The sequence below is a fragment of the Calypte anna genome, chromosome 2 (assembly GCF_003957555.1).
Source record: "Calypte anna isolate BGI_N300 chromosome 2, bCalAnn1_v1.p, whole genome shotgun sequence".
NCBI lineage: Eukaryota > Metazoa > Chordata > Aves > Apodiformes > Trochilidae > Calypte > Calypte anna.
In genome coordinates, this window is record NC_044245.1 from 136,231,471 (window position 1) to 136,245,839 (window position 14,369).

General features: G+C 37.9%; 1 protein-coding gene across 1 annotated transcript in view; it reads right to left on the minus strand.

Moving 5' to 3' along the window:
* Positions 1–14,369, minus strand: part of TRPS1 (transcriptional repressor GATA binding 1) — a 207,721-nt gene that overhangs the window by 159,749 nt on the left and 33,603 nt on the right. Inside the window, exons 2-3 of the mRNA XM_030446296.1 lie at positions 6,828–6,986; positions 2,850–3,778 (exon numbers count right to left, since the gene is read on the minus strand). Coding sequence (XP_030302156.1) covers positions 2,850–3,778; positions 6,828–6,864 — 966 coding nt within the window. The 5' untranslated portion in view covers positions 6,865–6,986. The remainder of the gene's footprint in view (positions 1–2,849; positions 3,779–6,827; positions 6,987–14,369) is intronic.

Consider the following 14,369-nt stretch of genomic DNA (forward strand, 5'->3'; position numbering starts at 1 on the left):
AAAAGAAAACAAAATAAAACAAACAAAAACCCAACAACCTGAAAGCTGGGTTTAGAGTTGGAATGCAGGTTTTTCTGGGGGTGAGGGAGTGGGTAAATTTTCAAGGACAGACTTCACTTGTGTGGCATAAATCCAAAAATGCATTTGATTTTTTCCTTCCAAGCCCTTCATAAAGGGACCACATCCTTACCTATCTGCAGACAGGACAGAAGATACTGGTTTTTCTGCACTCCGACAACTTTTACCATTGTTTTTTGTTTGCTCAGACTGTCAGTCTCAGACTGACCACTGCGAGCCAGATCAAAGTCAGTCATCTCCATCCTCTGGCTTCTGTGCCCAGCTCCCTGCCCTGAGACCATAAATCCATCAATAACTTCCACTCCAACTACAATGAAACAGTTTGTTAAGTGCAGGGGCATCAATAAATCAGACCTTAAACCCAGTCCACTACTGTTTCAAGTTAATTACAAAGGGATTATTTTCCTTTAGCCTAATATCTACACAAAATAATACGATTTACATGAACCATGTAATTACATGAAATGTAATGTAATTACATGTAATAATATGGTTTATGTGAACCAATTATTCAGGTTCTCCCTCTCCATGTTACACAGGAGTTTGACTGAACCATGTGTAACCAGAGCTCAAATCATGATGATTCCTACTTGTGGCAGGAGATGCCAACTGCTCAGATGCCTGAGAAAAATCCCCTCCAAAATGGTCATAGTAGCAATAGAAACATGTGTGGGTGTGAAGGGAATTTTCAAATGTTCCTTTTAGTGTGTTTATGTATCTCACAAATCTATTCTGTATAGGGAGTGGGGGAGGAGAAAGCATAAAAATATTAACCAATTACTTATCTTCTGACATGTTCTGGATCAACATCTGGTGCATGTGCAAGTGATGAAGTATGGCATTTGGCACAAAAGCTTATTTAATCTTCTCTTCCCAAATTGGGCAGAGAAAATTAGCACTCTTAAAAATTAAGTTTCCAGCTCCAATTTTTTTTTCCTTAAAATAAATTGCCAACATGGTATAGGCTGTCTGTTCTATTTTGGAAAATGTTTTTCGTCTGAGAAAAGACTGATCGTAAGTAGATTATCTATGGGCTGTTCCCTACCGCTTTTGTCTCCCCTGCAGTATCTTACTGCCAGGGTTTAGTAGACAAGTATAGTCTAGGTTCAGCTGTTTTATTTCTGCTTCTATCAGTTCAAACTCAGATAGCTCACACATCTGTTTTATTTCTGAAAGCACTGCATAGGAAAAGTGTCCAGCTCATTCTAATCAAGCATAAACTTTCCTATAAATAACTAAGGACCTAACGAAACAATTGTTTGGAGGAAATGAAAGTGTGTTTAGAAACTCAAATTCCTCCATACTGTATGCCTGAGCTGTTCCAGTTTGAATGTCTTCCTGACAGCATGGATCAGTTGCTCTAAGATGCTGTCCCCAGAGTCAGCAAACTGAAACTATAGCAGGAAATCCAGGTATTAACATCATACTATGTGCTAATTATAAACCATCATTTCACATTCTGACATTATTCACTTCTAACCTCTTTTAACTAAATCACGTATTTGCTTTCTAATCAGAGTTTGACAGGAAGGAGTGTCTGACCTGAGACAGTGATCTTTTAGTAAGACGGCGAATCAGAGATTGCAGTTTTTATACATAACAACGTTAGTGTGATTTGCTGCTCCACAAAGAAGTTGTAGAGTTCCCAAAAAAGAAGTTTAAGTAATTTTTAAAACTTCCAAGTTCCTGACTTGTGTTCACATTTCAGCTTCTTACTTGAAGTTAGCCATCTTAACCTGTTTTGCAAAATTTCTGTAGAATAGCTACAGTCTCTGCAATCATTACTAAATATTTCATTATTAAATATTTCTACATTTTATTTTAACGTTATTTTATTTACATGTTATTTACATGTATCCTGGAGTTTTGTCTGGTGATTACCATCAGGTCAGGCACTGTGTCCTACGCAGATATGCTCTTGACATTTGAATTTGTTTCCTATGAAATTTTGTGTCATAGAATATTGACTCATGACAGGAATTTTATTTAAATTTAAAGCAGAGTCTTCCCGTTTGACTGATTAAATGTTAGCTGGTAAGAAACAAAGAGACTCTATGAAAAAGCTTTTAAGTTCACTGTCTCATGGTAAAAATACGATTTATTTAAAAAAAAAACCAAAACCCACAATTAGTAGCTTTTTCCCTATATGAACTGGATGAAAAAATGAGTAAGGCAACAGTCCTTTCCTTGCAGGCTTGCTAACATGAAGGACAGCATGGATTACTGTTGCTTTTTGAAACTTTTTAAATACTCATTGTGTATCCTGTTTTTCTGGCACTAGACAACTTTAGAGCTGCCAAGGCTTGCCATTTATTTTATCTTAATAAAGAATCAATAAGCCAAATCTTGACTCCCAGCAGCTGATAATTTAGGATTACATTTTTAATTTCCAGCTGCTGTCTTGTGTCTATGTGGTTGTTATTTTTCATTATTATTTGCGCTTTTCTTTCCGTGACAGCAAATCCTTCAGATGATTACCAATTCAGCAATTTGCCTGTTTGCTGAATAAGATCTTTTGCTATTGATTACATCAATGACTAAATTGTACGCAGAAATATCACTGGTCAAAAAGCCAAGTAGTTCATCTATTGTACAAGATATTCAACAGACCTGCAGAAAGCCTGACTAAAACAGACCAAAACGGTCTAAAGGCTTAAAGAGGTCATATGAAATTCGTTAATCATGCAGGTACACGAGGCTTTGCAAATAACTGACACTGCAATCGAGAAGGCAGAAGTTAGCAGAAGCGGGGAGGCTGGGAAAATACAAACCTGTACATCGTAAGTCCCATTTAATAAGACAGGCCTCTGGGAATTGATGTCCTGCAGCACCCCTGAAAGCACAGTGCGGTTGACTTTCTGGAAGTCTTTGGAGTGGCTGAATTGCACCATGTTGTGGAGAGCCAAAATTTTAGTGTCAAGCTCAGCATCCTGCCTGGTGCGGTTGTGCAGTCCTAGGTGGTACTTGCGGAAGTGTTTGATGAGATCTGTGGGGTCGTTCCCATAGTAACCATATCCACAGATGTTGCATTTGAAGTCCTGAAGCTCTGGAGACAGAGGCGCTGTATCTGGGTTATCATTTACCAACAAATCTGCTTTAGATTTGTTCAGCCTTAAACCCCCATCTGAAGGCACTTGTGGGTTTTTTGAGGCCATGGGGACTGGGCTTGAGCCTTGGCCATCAGTTTGACCACTTTGCACTTGCACTGTTTCATCTGAAGCTTTTGGCGACATCTGATGCTCCTCATTTGTCTCTGCTGCATCTCCTGACGGGGTACAGACCACATCTTGGGTGTCATCTGCATCTGATTTTTGAGGAGACTTCAAGGGCTCACAGATTCCCCCAACAGCTGGAGATGAGAAAGCCAGCATATTTCTGTCTGTCACCTCATCATGAGGGAAGGATGGAACATTTCCTCCCTTATTGTGGCTTTCATAATTGAAGCCAGCCTTTTCACTCAGCACTGAGCTTTTCAAGTCCTTTTTAATGCTGGAAGATGGCTCTTGGACATGCGTGCAAAGTTCCTCCTTGTTATTTAACTCTGCCGCATCACCCTGGTCAGTGTTTTCTTGCATCTGCTCTGTAGAAAATTCTTTTTTCCTTCCAGACTCTTCACTTTCAGTACCTGTAGACTCAAGGGTCTGTACCTCACCTTCACTAGCAACGTTTCTTAGAGGGGGGTTCTTTTTCCGGACCATATCTACCACAGGGAAAAAAAAAAAAAAAAAAAAAAAAAAGACAAAAAATAAAAAAATAAAAAACCCTATAGAATTATTCCAGATATATAACAGATTTTAAATCTGCCACTTCTTAAGCATTCTGAACTATATCAGTGCATCAACTTCTCAGATTTTTTTTGTCAAATTTTTAGACTATACAGAAAATGGCAATTTTACATTTAAGAAACTAAAAATGATCACACTGAGACTGACCTTAACTAAAAAGAGGACTTTACAGACTACAAAAACCCTGCCATCAGATTTAGTGAATTACAGATTTCATTACCTTTTCAGAAGATACTGGTCTAGCAGAAATAATTTAAAATTAATGCTTCTTTCAAAATATTTTTTAAAAACTAAGTGGAAAAATAAACTTTGTTCATGCACTGTGACACTATATATAATGTATGCCTTTAAGGTGTATTTTTGCAAAGCTAATCACGAATACTTAAGTAAGTTATTAGGAAGGAAACAGACTTGGGAGAGTAAGTAACTTTGAGGTTTTAGAGAAAGTATTTTTCCTAAGCAGGTATCAGTTTCTCTATATCAAAAGCTCCCCCTCCTGCTGCCCATAAACTTCAAAACAGATTATGCAGATATTCCAGAGTCTGGCCCCACAGTCCATTATTCATGTAATTAGTTCTATTTGCCAAACAAAGAGAAACTAACTTTATTAGGAAGCCCGTTGTCAATAACATTTTACAGGCCTGGATCCAGACATTTTGACATTGCTGTGTGGCTGAGTCGGGCTCTACCTCAAAAGCACCTGGAATCCACATGGTCCTAAGCAGCCTTCCATAGCCACTCTGCTAGATCTGCAAGTACACTTTCAGTATCCATTTAAGAAAGCTGAGACAGGACAGCAGTAAGGTTCGGAGGGAAAGGAGTTAGACAGTAGTGAGTTAGCTGCAAGCTGAATTGGAGAGATTATGGAAGAACAAATAATCAGACTAAGCAGGTAGTAAACCAGATTCCTTATCTGCTACATATCTTCAGCTTTCCCAGCCTACTCAGAGTAAAAAGAAAAATATATATATATATAAATGTATATATATATACATGAAACTTCTCTGCCCTTCATATGGCGTGATTCTGGATTTGATATTCATCACCAGCTGGTTTGATCCATTTTTGTTCACATGCTAGCTATGGGCAGAAGACAGATGTGCTACAACTTTTTCTATGCTCTTATCTTTGCCAATGCTGTATACAATGATGGATGTTTCTCTTTGCCAAATTGCGTGTGGTCCAGTGGCAGCAGCCTGCAGTACCACACATGAGATGTGAGCTACAGACTCAAGCCTGAGCTCCCATTCCCAAGCCAGCCATGTCCAGAAGCACTGAAGATATATCTTGCTCTGCAAAGGGAGGACCACCTGGCCATTCTGGGAGCAGCATTGATACGCTCCAAATGGTGCTGAACCCAGACCTTTAGAAGCCACAGATGACCTTCTCAAAACAGTATTTTGAGAAGTATGAATGGGGATGGAGGTTAAAAATAAAAGAACAGGCATCTGTACATCCTCTTATCTACATCTGCTCCACATGAAAGGGCACTCTATGTTATGTTGATAAAAACAGACAACGTCTTAGGGGAAGTGTTCAACTTGTGTCTAGGGCTGGCTCTGTTGTCTTTGTGGTTGAGCTGATCCACAGGCAGCATAGGCTACAGCGAGACAGCTTTCACACAGAATGCCAGCTTGTGTTACAGAAATTTTGACACTCTGTGTGGTCTTAATATGTTTCTTAAATGCCTACTGTGATTCCTTACCGTAGAAGACACACACGCTTGGGAACCAAATCTTCTCTTTAATGTCAATCACACCTACTGGGATGTGTTTGCACTGAATTTTACTTTTTTTTTTTCTTTTTTTTTTTTTTTTTTTTTTTTCTTTTTTTTTTTTTTCTCCAGTAACTTCTAAACCATGAAGTTGCTCAGAACTGAGAACAGAAAGATTTCCTGTTGTGGTAAGAGAACTATTATAATATAGGCTTAGCCTACTAAAACAACATATATACCTACATAATTTAGAGCCTAAAGATTGTCCTCAGCCTTTTAGCATTACTGCTTCTCTACAGGACTCAATGAATACTTTTGCTTAATACACTAAAAATATTGGTGACCATCTCTGGTAGGTGTTCAGCTAACCTGTATTTTTCTTCTGGTTACAGATCTGAAACCATTTTTAAATTTACTTCTGCTTCAATGTAATTCATGGCAGTTAAGGAACAGAGAAAGGAGTTCTGATTACGCAGTGAAGAAAAATCAGAAATCAAGAAACGAAACATCATGACTGTTATCACAGTCAAAATTAAACAAGGTTAAATACAATGCTTTTAAATGGTTTTGTTACAGATATTTTTGGCAGGTAAGGAAAGTTTAGAGATTTTGCTATCTTCATGGAAACTAACAGAAGAGAGTCAGGGAAAAGAACAGAAAAAAATCCCTATGAAGCAAAGAAAAATCTGGACTCTATACAGGCTAACTAGACAGCACTCCAGAGCTAGACATTTCGGTTCAAATTTTCCTGACATATCTGTGAGTTTGTGTGTTAATGGAGGGGGTAAACCCATATCTGCCAAATGGGATTTTTTTATGCAGTATTCTATTCTTGGAGAAAGAAAGGAAAGAAGATAACATTGATTTAAATATTAAAACTTTCAAGTTTTATATAGAAGTATTTTTCCCTGCTTTTTCTTCTAGCTTTTGAAAAATCATCTGTCATTTATTTGCCTGACATCTGCGCAAGGGGACAGTAAGAAAAGACATGGGCTCTTTGGAAGGATTTTTTTGGTCACTGAAATTCCACCACAATCATTTCTCAGAGACATATTATGTAAATAAAACTACATTTGCAATATTCCTATATCGAGGAAACCATCCCCTAGCAAGTCATAAGTATGATATAGAAAGAATATAGGCACTCTGAAATTATTATCTCTAAGACAAATAACAGATTGCACAATGTTTTATTGTGTGCCAAGAACGTTTTCAGTTAACAATTTCACTTGAAAAAATGGATCACATACTTGTAAAATCATACCCAGCATTGACTTCATAAGGCATGTGGCTTTAGAGTGCTTTTTACAATTATTAATTCTATTAGTCAACTAGCAGGCGGGCTAATGCAATTGTCTTAGAAGATGCACGGAAGACACAGAAGACATTTTGAGAGCTGATCTGTATATCTGCAAAACAAAACAAAAAAAAAGTTTTCCTTCCTAAATTATTCAGTCAAAGTATGTTTTTTTACGTTAACATTATTATGCCTATAGTACATTCACATGCATCTGTTAGTGGGTACTATACAAATAGTGGCTGATGTTCTCCACTTCTGTCAAGCATAAGAAATCCCATAGCTGCATTCTCTTTAGACAGACATACAAGCTCTTGCACATACACACACATACAAACATACACACAAAGAGATAAAAATTACTTCAGAGGTGATCTTCATCAAAAAACAAGTTTAAAAAAGTTTAAAGTAAGCATTGAAAGTGAGCTGTATAAATGCTGTAAGAATTAAAAGTGCCCTAAAAATTTGCAAATATTAACAGATATTGAGCATTGTAATGTAACTGACCTAATAGGACGGATAAAGGAATACAAATAACTGGCTCACAGAGTCTGCCATCAGCAATTGAAAGTTATCATCTGCTGACTGCCTTGTGTCCCACTTGAAATTAATTTACTGATGCTACTTTGATTGCTAGTCATCAACTCCCCACATCTCAAAAATGACATTGCAATAATAAGCACTTTCATTGGCTGTTAGTGAAGAGGCCAAGTGATGAAGAGACATTAGGACTAAACTACCTTTTCATTACTTGAAATGGTGATCTCTCTAAAATAAAAGAATTACTAAATCTGATGTGAATGAAAAGACTTCTCAAGCTGAAGGAACTTTGGCTGAGTCCCAGACTGCAGAACTCACCTTTGGGCTCTATAATCCAGAGTTTAGTATCTTCTTTTCATTAAGCTGAAACTGCTTTTCAACCATGTGGGGTTTTGGGGGTTTTTTGCTTTGTTTTTTTAACCTGTTATGATACCCTCAGCTATTTTAGAGTAAAAATAATATTAATTGCTATGTACAGTTTCCCTCAAAAACAGACAAGGCTACTCTACATGATACATGAATCTTCGAGATACAAAATCTCCAAGATTTTTCTGTTTAACCCTTGCTCACATCAGTTTATACGTAGAAGAAGGCAGTGGGAACTTCAACAAAAATCAGTTTGTAATTCAGGGTAATGAAATACCACAGTGATTATTGCAGATACTTCTTTTTTCTTTTTTCTTCTTTCTTTTCTTTTTTTTTTCTTTTTTTTTTTAAAAAAAAAAAGAAGCAAAAAAAAAAAAGCATATTTTGGTACTAGGTATTTTCTTATGCATGGTGAAGACAATGGCTAATTACCTGCTGATCATTGGCTCCTGCAATGGGTCACTGCTGTTGCTCATTACTTTTACTGAACATGATGACTTGTCATCAAAAACTGTTGCAACAGCATGGTTGTTGCCTCCTGCTTGCACTGCAGTTTTAGGTCAGGTCTAGTCATACGCTCTTTTTAACAGAATAATGCATTTAGAAAGATGTTTGAATTTTGCGAGATGCCCCTGATTAATCTTTGCACAAGATACACAGATACACAAGCAGACAGATAGTAAACTGAGGTAAGGGTCTACAAAGACTGTGATGTTATCAGTCAATATGCTGCAGCAACAAAAAATTAAATGAAAATTCACATTTATATTCAGCAGGCTCAAGAACTTCTTTGTTAGGGGATGGTAAAATTAATACTTTTACACTCATATATATTACACTCCCACACAGACATATAATGCACATATGGCGCTTAAACATCAATCATTTTGCTAGAATAATGCAGAAAAAAATCATTAACTCTCAGTGTCTCAGCTTAATATATGTCTAATACTTACCTATCTCACAGGAGTTTTGTGAGGCTTAATTAATTAGTGACTGTAAAGCACTTTGTGATCCTCTAATGAAAGGTGCTACATAGCACAATGTATTATTAAAATCATTAGGACCACAAAAAAGCCCTGTGGAATTCCAGCCTACACTGTCTGTTGGGGTTGGGAGTGATCTCATTATTAAAAGGAGACCGTCAGACTAATTTTCATAATTTTTTCAAGATCTTTTTTCCCCCTTTGCTGTTGTGATAGCACGTTTGTAGCTTGAAATTTAATCTTATCATGTTAATAACATACATTCATGTAGTTTGTTACTGCAGGGCTAAGGAAGAGAACAGGGCTCTTAGTACTCATCTGGCTTTCCCTTTTAAGAAAAAAAAAAAATTGAGAGACATATTTTGACACCTTCCCACACTCCACCCCACCAGGACAGCTGATCATGTGAGATCGCAGGATACTCACTATAGCCGCATGGGAAAGTACTGCTGTGGTTTTAATTTCTCTCTCCTTTTTTTTTCTTTCACACCAAGGGGAAAAAAAAAAAAACAAAGCACAAAACAAAACCCAGCTTATTACACATAAATAGGCTACAAAGACTGTCTGCTGTGCTTTATATAAAAACCCTTCAGTGTTCAAAGTGTCGGCTTCTGTCAAGCACATAAAGTCCAAACCGATCCAGAGCCTTCTCCTCACTCTCCATATAACAATCAAGCAGCTGTAAGGCTCTGTAAGCTCTGTAAGCTCTGATGCCAGAGAGTTCCTGTTTTGAGAGAGCAAATTTCTGGGAAACTGTCTCTGTGGCGGGTTCCATCCCTGGGGAGCTACCCCGCAGCCAGCCCTCTGCTGCAGCTCGTCCGGCTGGGCTGGCCCAGACCCGCACCAAGCACAACCAGAAAGTCTACAAGCTAACCAGGACAGCCCACAGTTCAAAGACCTCAATGTCTTATAATTTAAGCATAAAATAATAATAACAACAATAATCTGTAAATACACTGGAAACTCCAGGTAAAATTGCTGCTTTCAGTGAAAATTAATTACATTAGCTGTAATTTGATGCAGTTCCAGGCTGAAGACACAGAGGTACAGGACTGGCTAAAGCTCCTAATCCTTCCATCTTCCCTCACGGATACTTGAACAGTAAAATGATAGAAAAGAGTCATGTATAGATTCACATCTCCACCATCTCCAGCTGGGACACAGAGCAAGTGGCAGTACACACAATGCTTCTCTCAGCTTTGCTTGTGGTTCTCAGGGCAAGGCTCCCTGAAGGCAACCAATACATGGTTCTAAAATCTCTCTGCTGAGAAGGGAAAGGTAAAACAATCTCTTTTGTGTAAGGAATGTAAGAATCAGGCCCTAAACCACAGCAGAGCTGACTAAGCCTGATGACAAGAAACTCACTCCTCAACAAGACCACCTCCTCCCCCTTTCACATGTGTCTTCAAGTACACCACACAGGATGAGAAGTCACAGCTCTAAGGAAGAGACAAACTAATTCCAAAAGAATTTTTAAACTGCTTGGTCATTTGCTTAGAGTAGAACCTTCCTCCTCGTACCAAGAACATTTTGCAGGATTAGACAATTTATTTGGTCAAAATGCATCTGCTTGATAGTCTACAGTCTGCACGCTCCACTAAAGTTATCATAGCTTTATCCATCTAGAAAATGTAGGGCGAAAATCACAACTTATATGCTATACTAGTAGAGCAGTACTACAACAGAACAGTTGGTTTTCATCTCCTCTCTTCCCCTTCTGCATCAGACTCTTCAGTTCAGTCCCTGATCACCAGTTTGCATAGAGCTTTTTGCAATCTTTTTTCCATGAAGTTTACAACAAAGAGAGGAGTGAAAAAAAGCTGTACTCTGTTCAAGCTTGCTCCTTCCCATGTATACTTTCCTAACCTTGATCAAGCTCAAATATCTAAAGGTGCAGTTTTGGACATCTTAAATCCTGTTCAGCTACAAAGTGCCATCACCTTCAAACAACTCTCATCAAATAAATCTCTTATTAATTCACATCAAATTAATTCAAAACTATCTTTTCTATTACCATACGCTTCAGAGCATAGCATATATTAGTAGTCATCTAGGCACTGGAAAAAAATCTAACCTTTTCTATGGGTATAAAACAGACACTTGCTATTATCAGACAATTTGGGAGCTGCATTTCAAAACAGATTGTTCGAGACTACTTCCAGGCATTTATCTCATTTTAAGCTAACTACTGAGGTAAATCATGCAGACACTTTCATGAGAAACTGAAGACAAAAGGTGACTTGTCTGAAGTGGCAACAGAGGGTGGAAAATTACAGTATCTTGCAACTAAAATCAAGAATTCTAAAACTGCTTTTATTTAAGCACAGCAGTTTTCTGCTCTGCATGTCTTACTAGCCTGCTGCAGATGCACCTACCAGACCTCCACAGGCATACATCAAAGATGGGCAGAGCCCAAGAAAGGAAAGATCTGTTTTGCTCTCACTTCCAAACCAGCATCTAAAAAATACTCTGTAAACGTGACAACCAGTTAAACCTTAACAAAGCTCTTGTGAAACAGAAAAATTAATACCACTGCCATTTTATGGATTAAAAAAATTATCTACAGAGAGCTTCAAAAGTCAAGGTGCTCGAGACAATTTTGCAGGCGGGACTCACCTAGTGATTAAACCTGGTTTCTCTTGATGTCCAGGCCCATATCCCTCTCCTGTACATATTTCAGTAAAGAGTGTCACCCTACCATTTGGGAAAAGGCCAAGATCCTGTAATTTAATAAGGTACAGAAAGACCACCTAGTGCAAAAGTCTAAATGCTCCAATTTATCATGATAGTTATGGGGTAAGCTGACATTTTATTTGTATGTAAATCGTCTCCAAAACAGCATAAAAAGGCCACACTTTCACAAAATATTGCACCTTTGCGTCTCTGTTCTGCATTTGTCTAAACCCAGCTTTGTGTATTAAAAGTAGTTTAATTTTTATGTACTGATGCTGCTTTGCATGCTCTCCAATCTGTTGTTATTGTACCACAGAGAGAATGCAGCCTGATTTACTTATTGCATTGAAATAACTGACTTCTGCCAGGACTGACACCTCCTATGAGAGCCCTGCCATGCTCACTGAATCTTCTGGTTATTCTATTAATTTGCTGTCATTACACTTTATAGGATTGCAGAATATTCCCTATTAGATGAGAACAGAGGTCCACTTAGGCTCCTGTTCTGCCTTAGAGAGTGGCCACTACTAGATCCTTCAAAGTTCAACTGCCTATGGACAGATACAGAATCACCTACCTCTGTGAAAAATAAATCGCTCCTAATCCTCAACACTTAGACAGTGGTTTACTTTCTGAAGAGTAAGAGAGTTTATATCCCTTAATTATCTCTCACTTATGTTGTACAATTTGTTGTTAAGTCTGTATATCCCCACTTCCAATAAAAATGTCCGAGATCTGAATGTTCCAACAGTCCTGGTATCTGCAATATTTTGTAGCTCTTACTTTACAATCTAATTACAAACTAATCAGAGCAAATCTTTTAAGTATTTCCAATTTACTTATTCTTAGTAGTTTCCCCCCAATCTTGCACTAGTGAGAACTAAAGATGTTCTGGGTTACGAGTGCAACTACTACATCCCCCCCATGCATCTTGTCTTCAGGGTAAACAACCACCACCTTTCCAAACTCTCCTAGTGGGTGTGGTGATATTGTATGTTTCAATTTCTTCTCAGACTAAGTAAACCCAATGTTCTTTGTAATCCAAATGCCCTTTGAAGACAATAGCAATTTAGGGTTTGCAAATGACTCAGAACTGAATCTTGAGTTGAGTGTCTTGGCAGAGGCAAGCACAGTGGTACCTTGACATGAAGAGTGAGGAATGAAGGTGACCTCCTGGCTTCTAGGCAAGAGCAAAGGTATGGATACAAGCAATGACTCACGTTCTTTTGTATTAAGTATACAATGGGCTGATCCTATTTCCCTTGAAGCTAATGGCAAAATACCCCACTGACTGTGAGAGAAGCAAGACTGAGACGTGTGGTTCCTTTCTGCTAGGTAAGGTCTGTGGTATGAGAGAAAGGCATCAGAGTTCCCTTGCCAAAAACTTCAGTGAAGTAAAACCAAAAATTATTTGGGAGATGGGGAGCAGATGGAAGGGAGAAAGCGGGTTTGGCTAGCATTCCAGAAAAGTTCAAATAATTTTGTTTCCAAGTAAAAGGAAAAAGCTTTATGTATTGAAATTTCAGCTGGATCACAACTAAAAAGTGGGAAGGAGACAGAAATATACAGCCTGGACCTGAAACAGCAATATTAAATCATCACCGGAGAGGGCATTATTGTAGTACTTTTCCAGACAGACTAGCACCAAGACAAACATGAGTTTGCAAAAATGTGACGGGTTTTTTTGGTTGGTTGGTTTTGTTGGCTGTTTGTTTTTTGGTTTGGTGCTTTTTTTTTTGTTTGTTTTGTTTTGTTTTTTGGTAGGGGGGGGTCTTTTCTCTTTTTATTTATTAGAAAAATTGGCAAGGTTTCCAGACACAAGTTACACAGGTAAGAGAGGGCAACCAAGGGCAACAGGAGTTGAGCCCATACACATCAAAGTAGACTTTGGCTTTAGGTACCTATCCAAACTGAGCCTTCAAAGGTTCTGATGTTGCCCTATTGTTTAGCTAAAATCTTGTCTAAGCTTGCTCAGGAGAACCCACATTCAAAAGTATGGGAGAAGGGAAAAGAGCACACATTTTCCAAACTGTGATTTCAAAACAAAACAAAAAAATGTAAATCTACATGCTGCAGGGTAATGCTGGTAAGCGTGGCTAGCTATTGTTGCTCCATGCTTTTCAATTTCCATATATTAGCATTCATTGCTGACATTATTAAATCCAAAGTTATTTGGATGCTTTGATCAGCAAATTGAATCTTGAGTCTATATATGCTGTACCTATATTCACGTAAAGTTTACAAAACTATTATATTACCCTATTCTAACTCTTCCCCCCGCATGCTGTAAGTTTCCGTATATCCCAAAGCCATACATTCCAAACACAGACTATTTTATTCAGTAATATATTCAAGAATTTAGATAAAAAGAAAAGCAATGGAAAATGTTTGGCAATCTCTACATAAACAGTGTCTATACATTTGGGTTGAATCATCTACTCATCTTGATATGCCTGTGACAGATAAAACTTTCATCACCAATATGCCCTCTTGACTTGGAGGTCAGGATACAAGGGGATCCGTATTACAGAATCTCTTATCCTTTTTACGGCTATCATAAAAATTAACATCACATTAAACATAAGCAAGTCAGAATTTTGGCACTGATTCTCCACACGGCACAAATAACCCCACTCGCAGTTGTGAATGGAGGAGAAACAACAGAAGTGGCAACTGCAACAAAAGAATGGATTGTGTGTTCTCTACACAAAACAGAAAGCTGTGCCTATTCAAGAAATCTTGGCCATTCGTCAGAAATTAGAGAACTGACATTGGAGATCAATATTATCTCCAGCCAAAGCAATGGTGAATTACCTTACCTTTGGAATCATCACTATTAAAACTAGGAAAGACTGCTGCAGCACATTTCAAATGGTTCTCATGCAGATTTAGAAACATACTGTCTTGAAAAAACAAAAAACCAAAAAAGC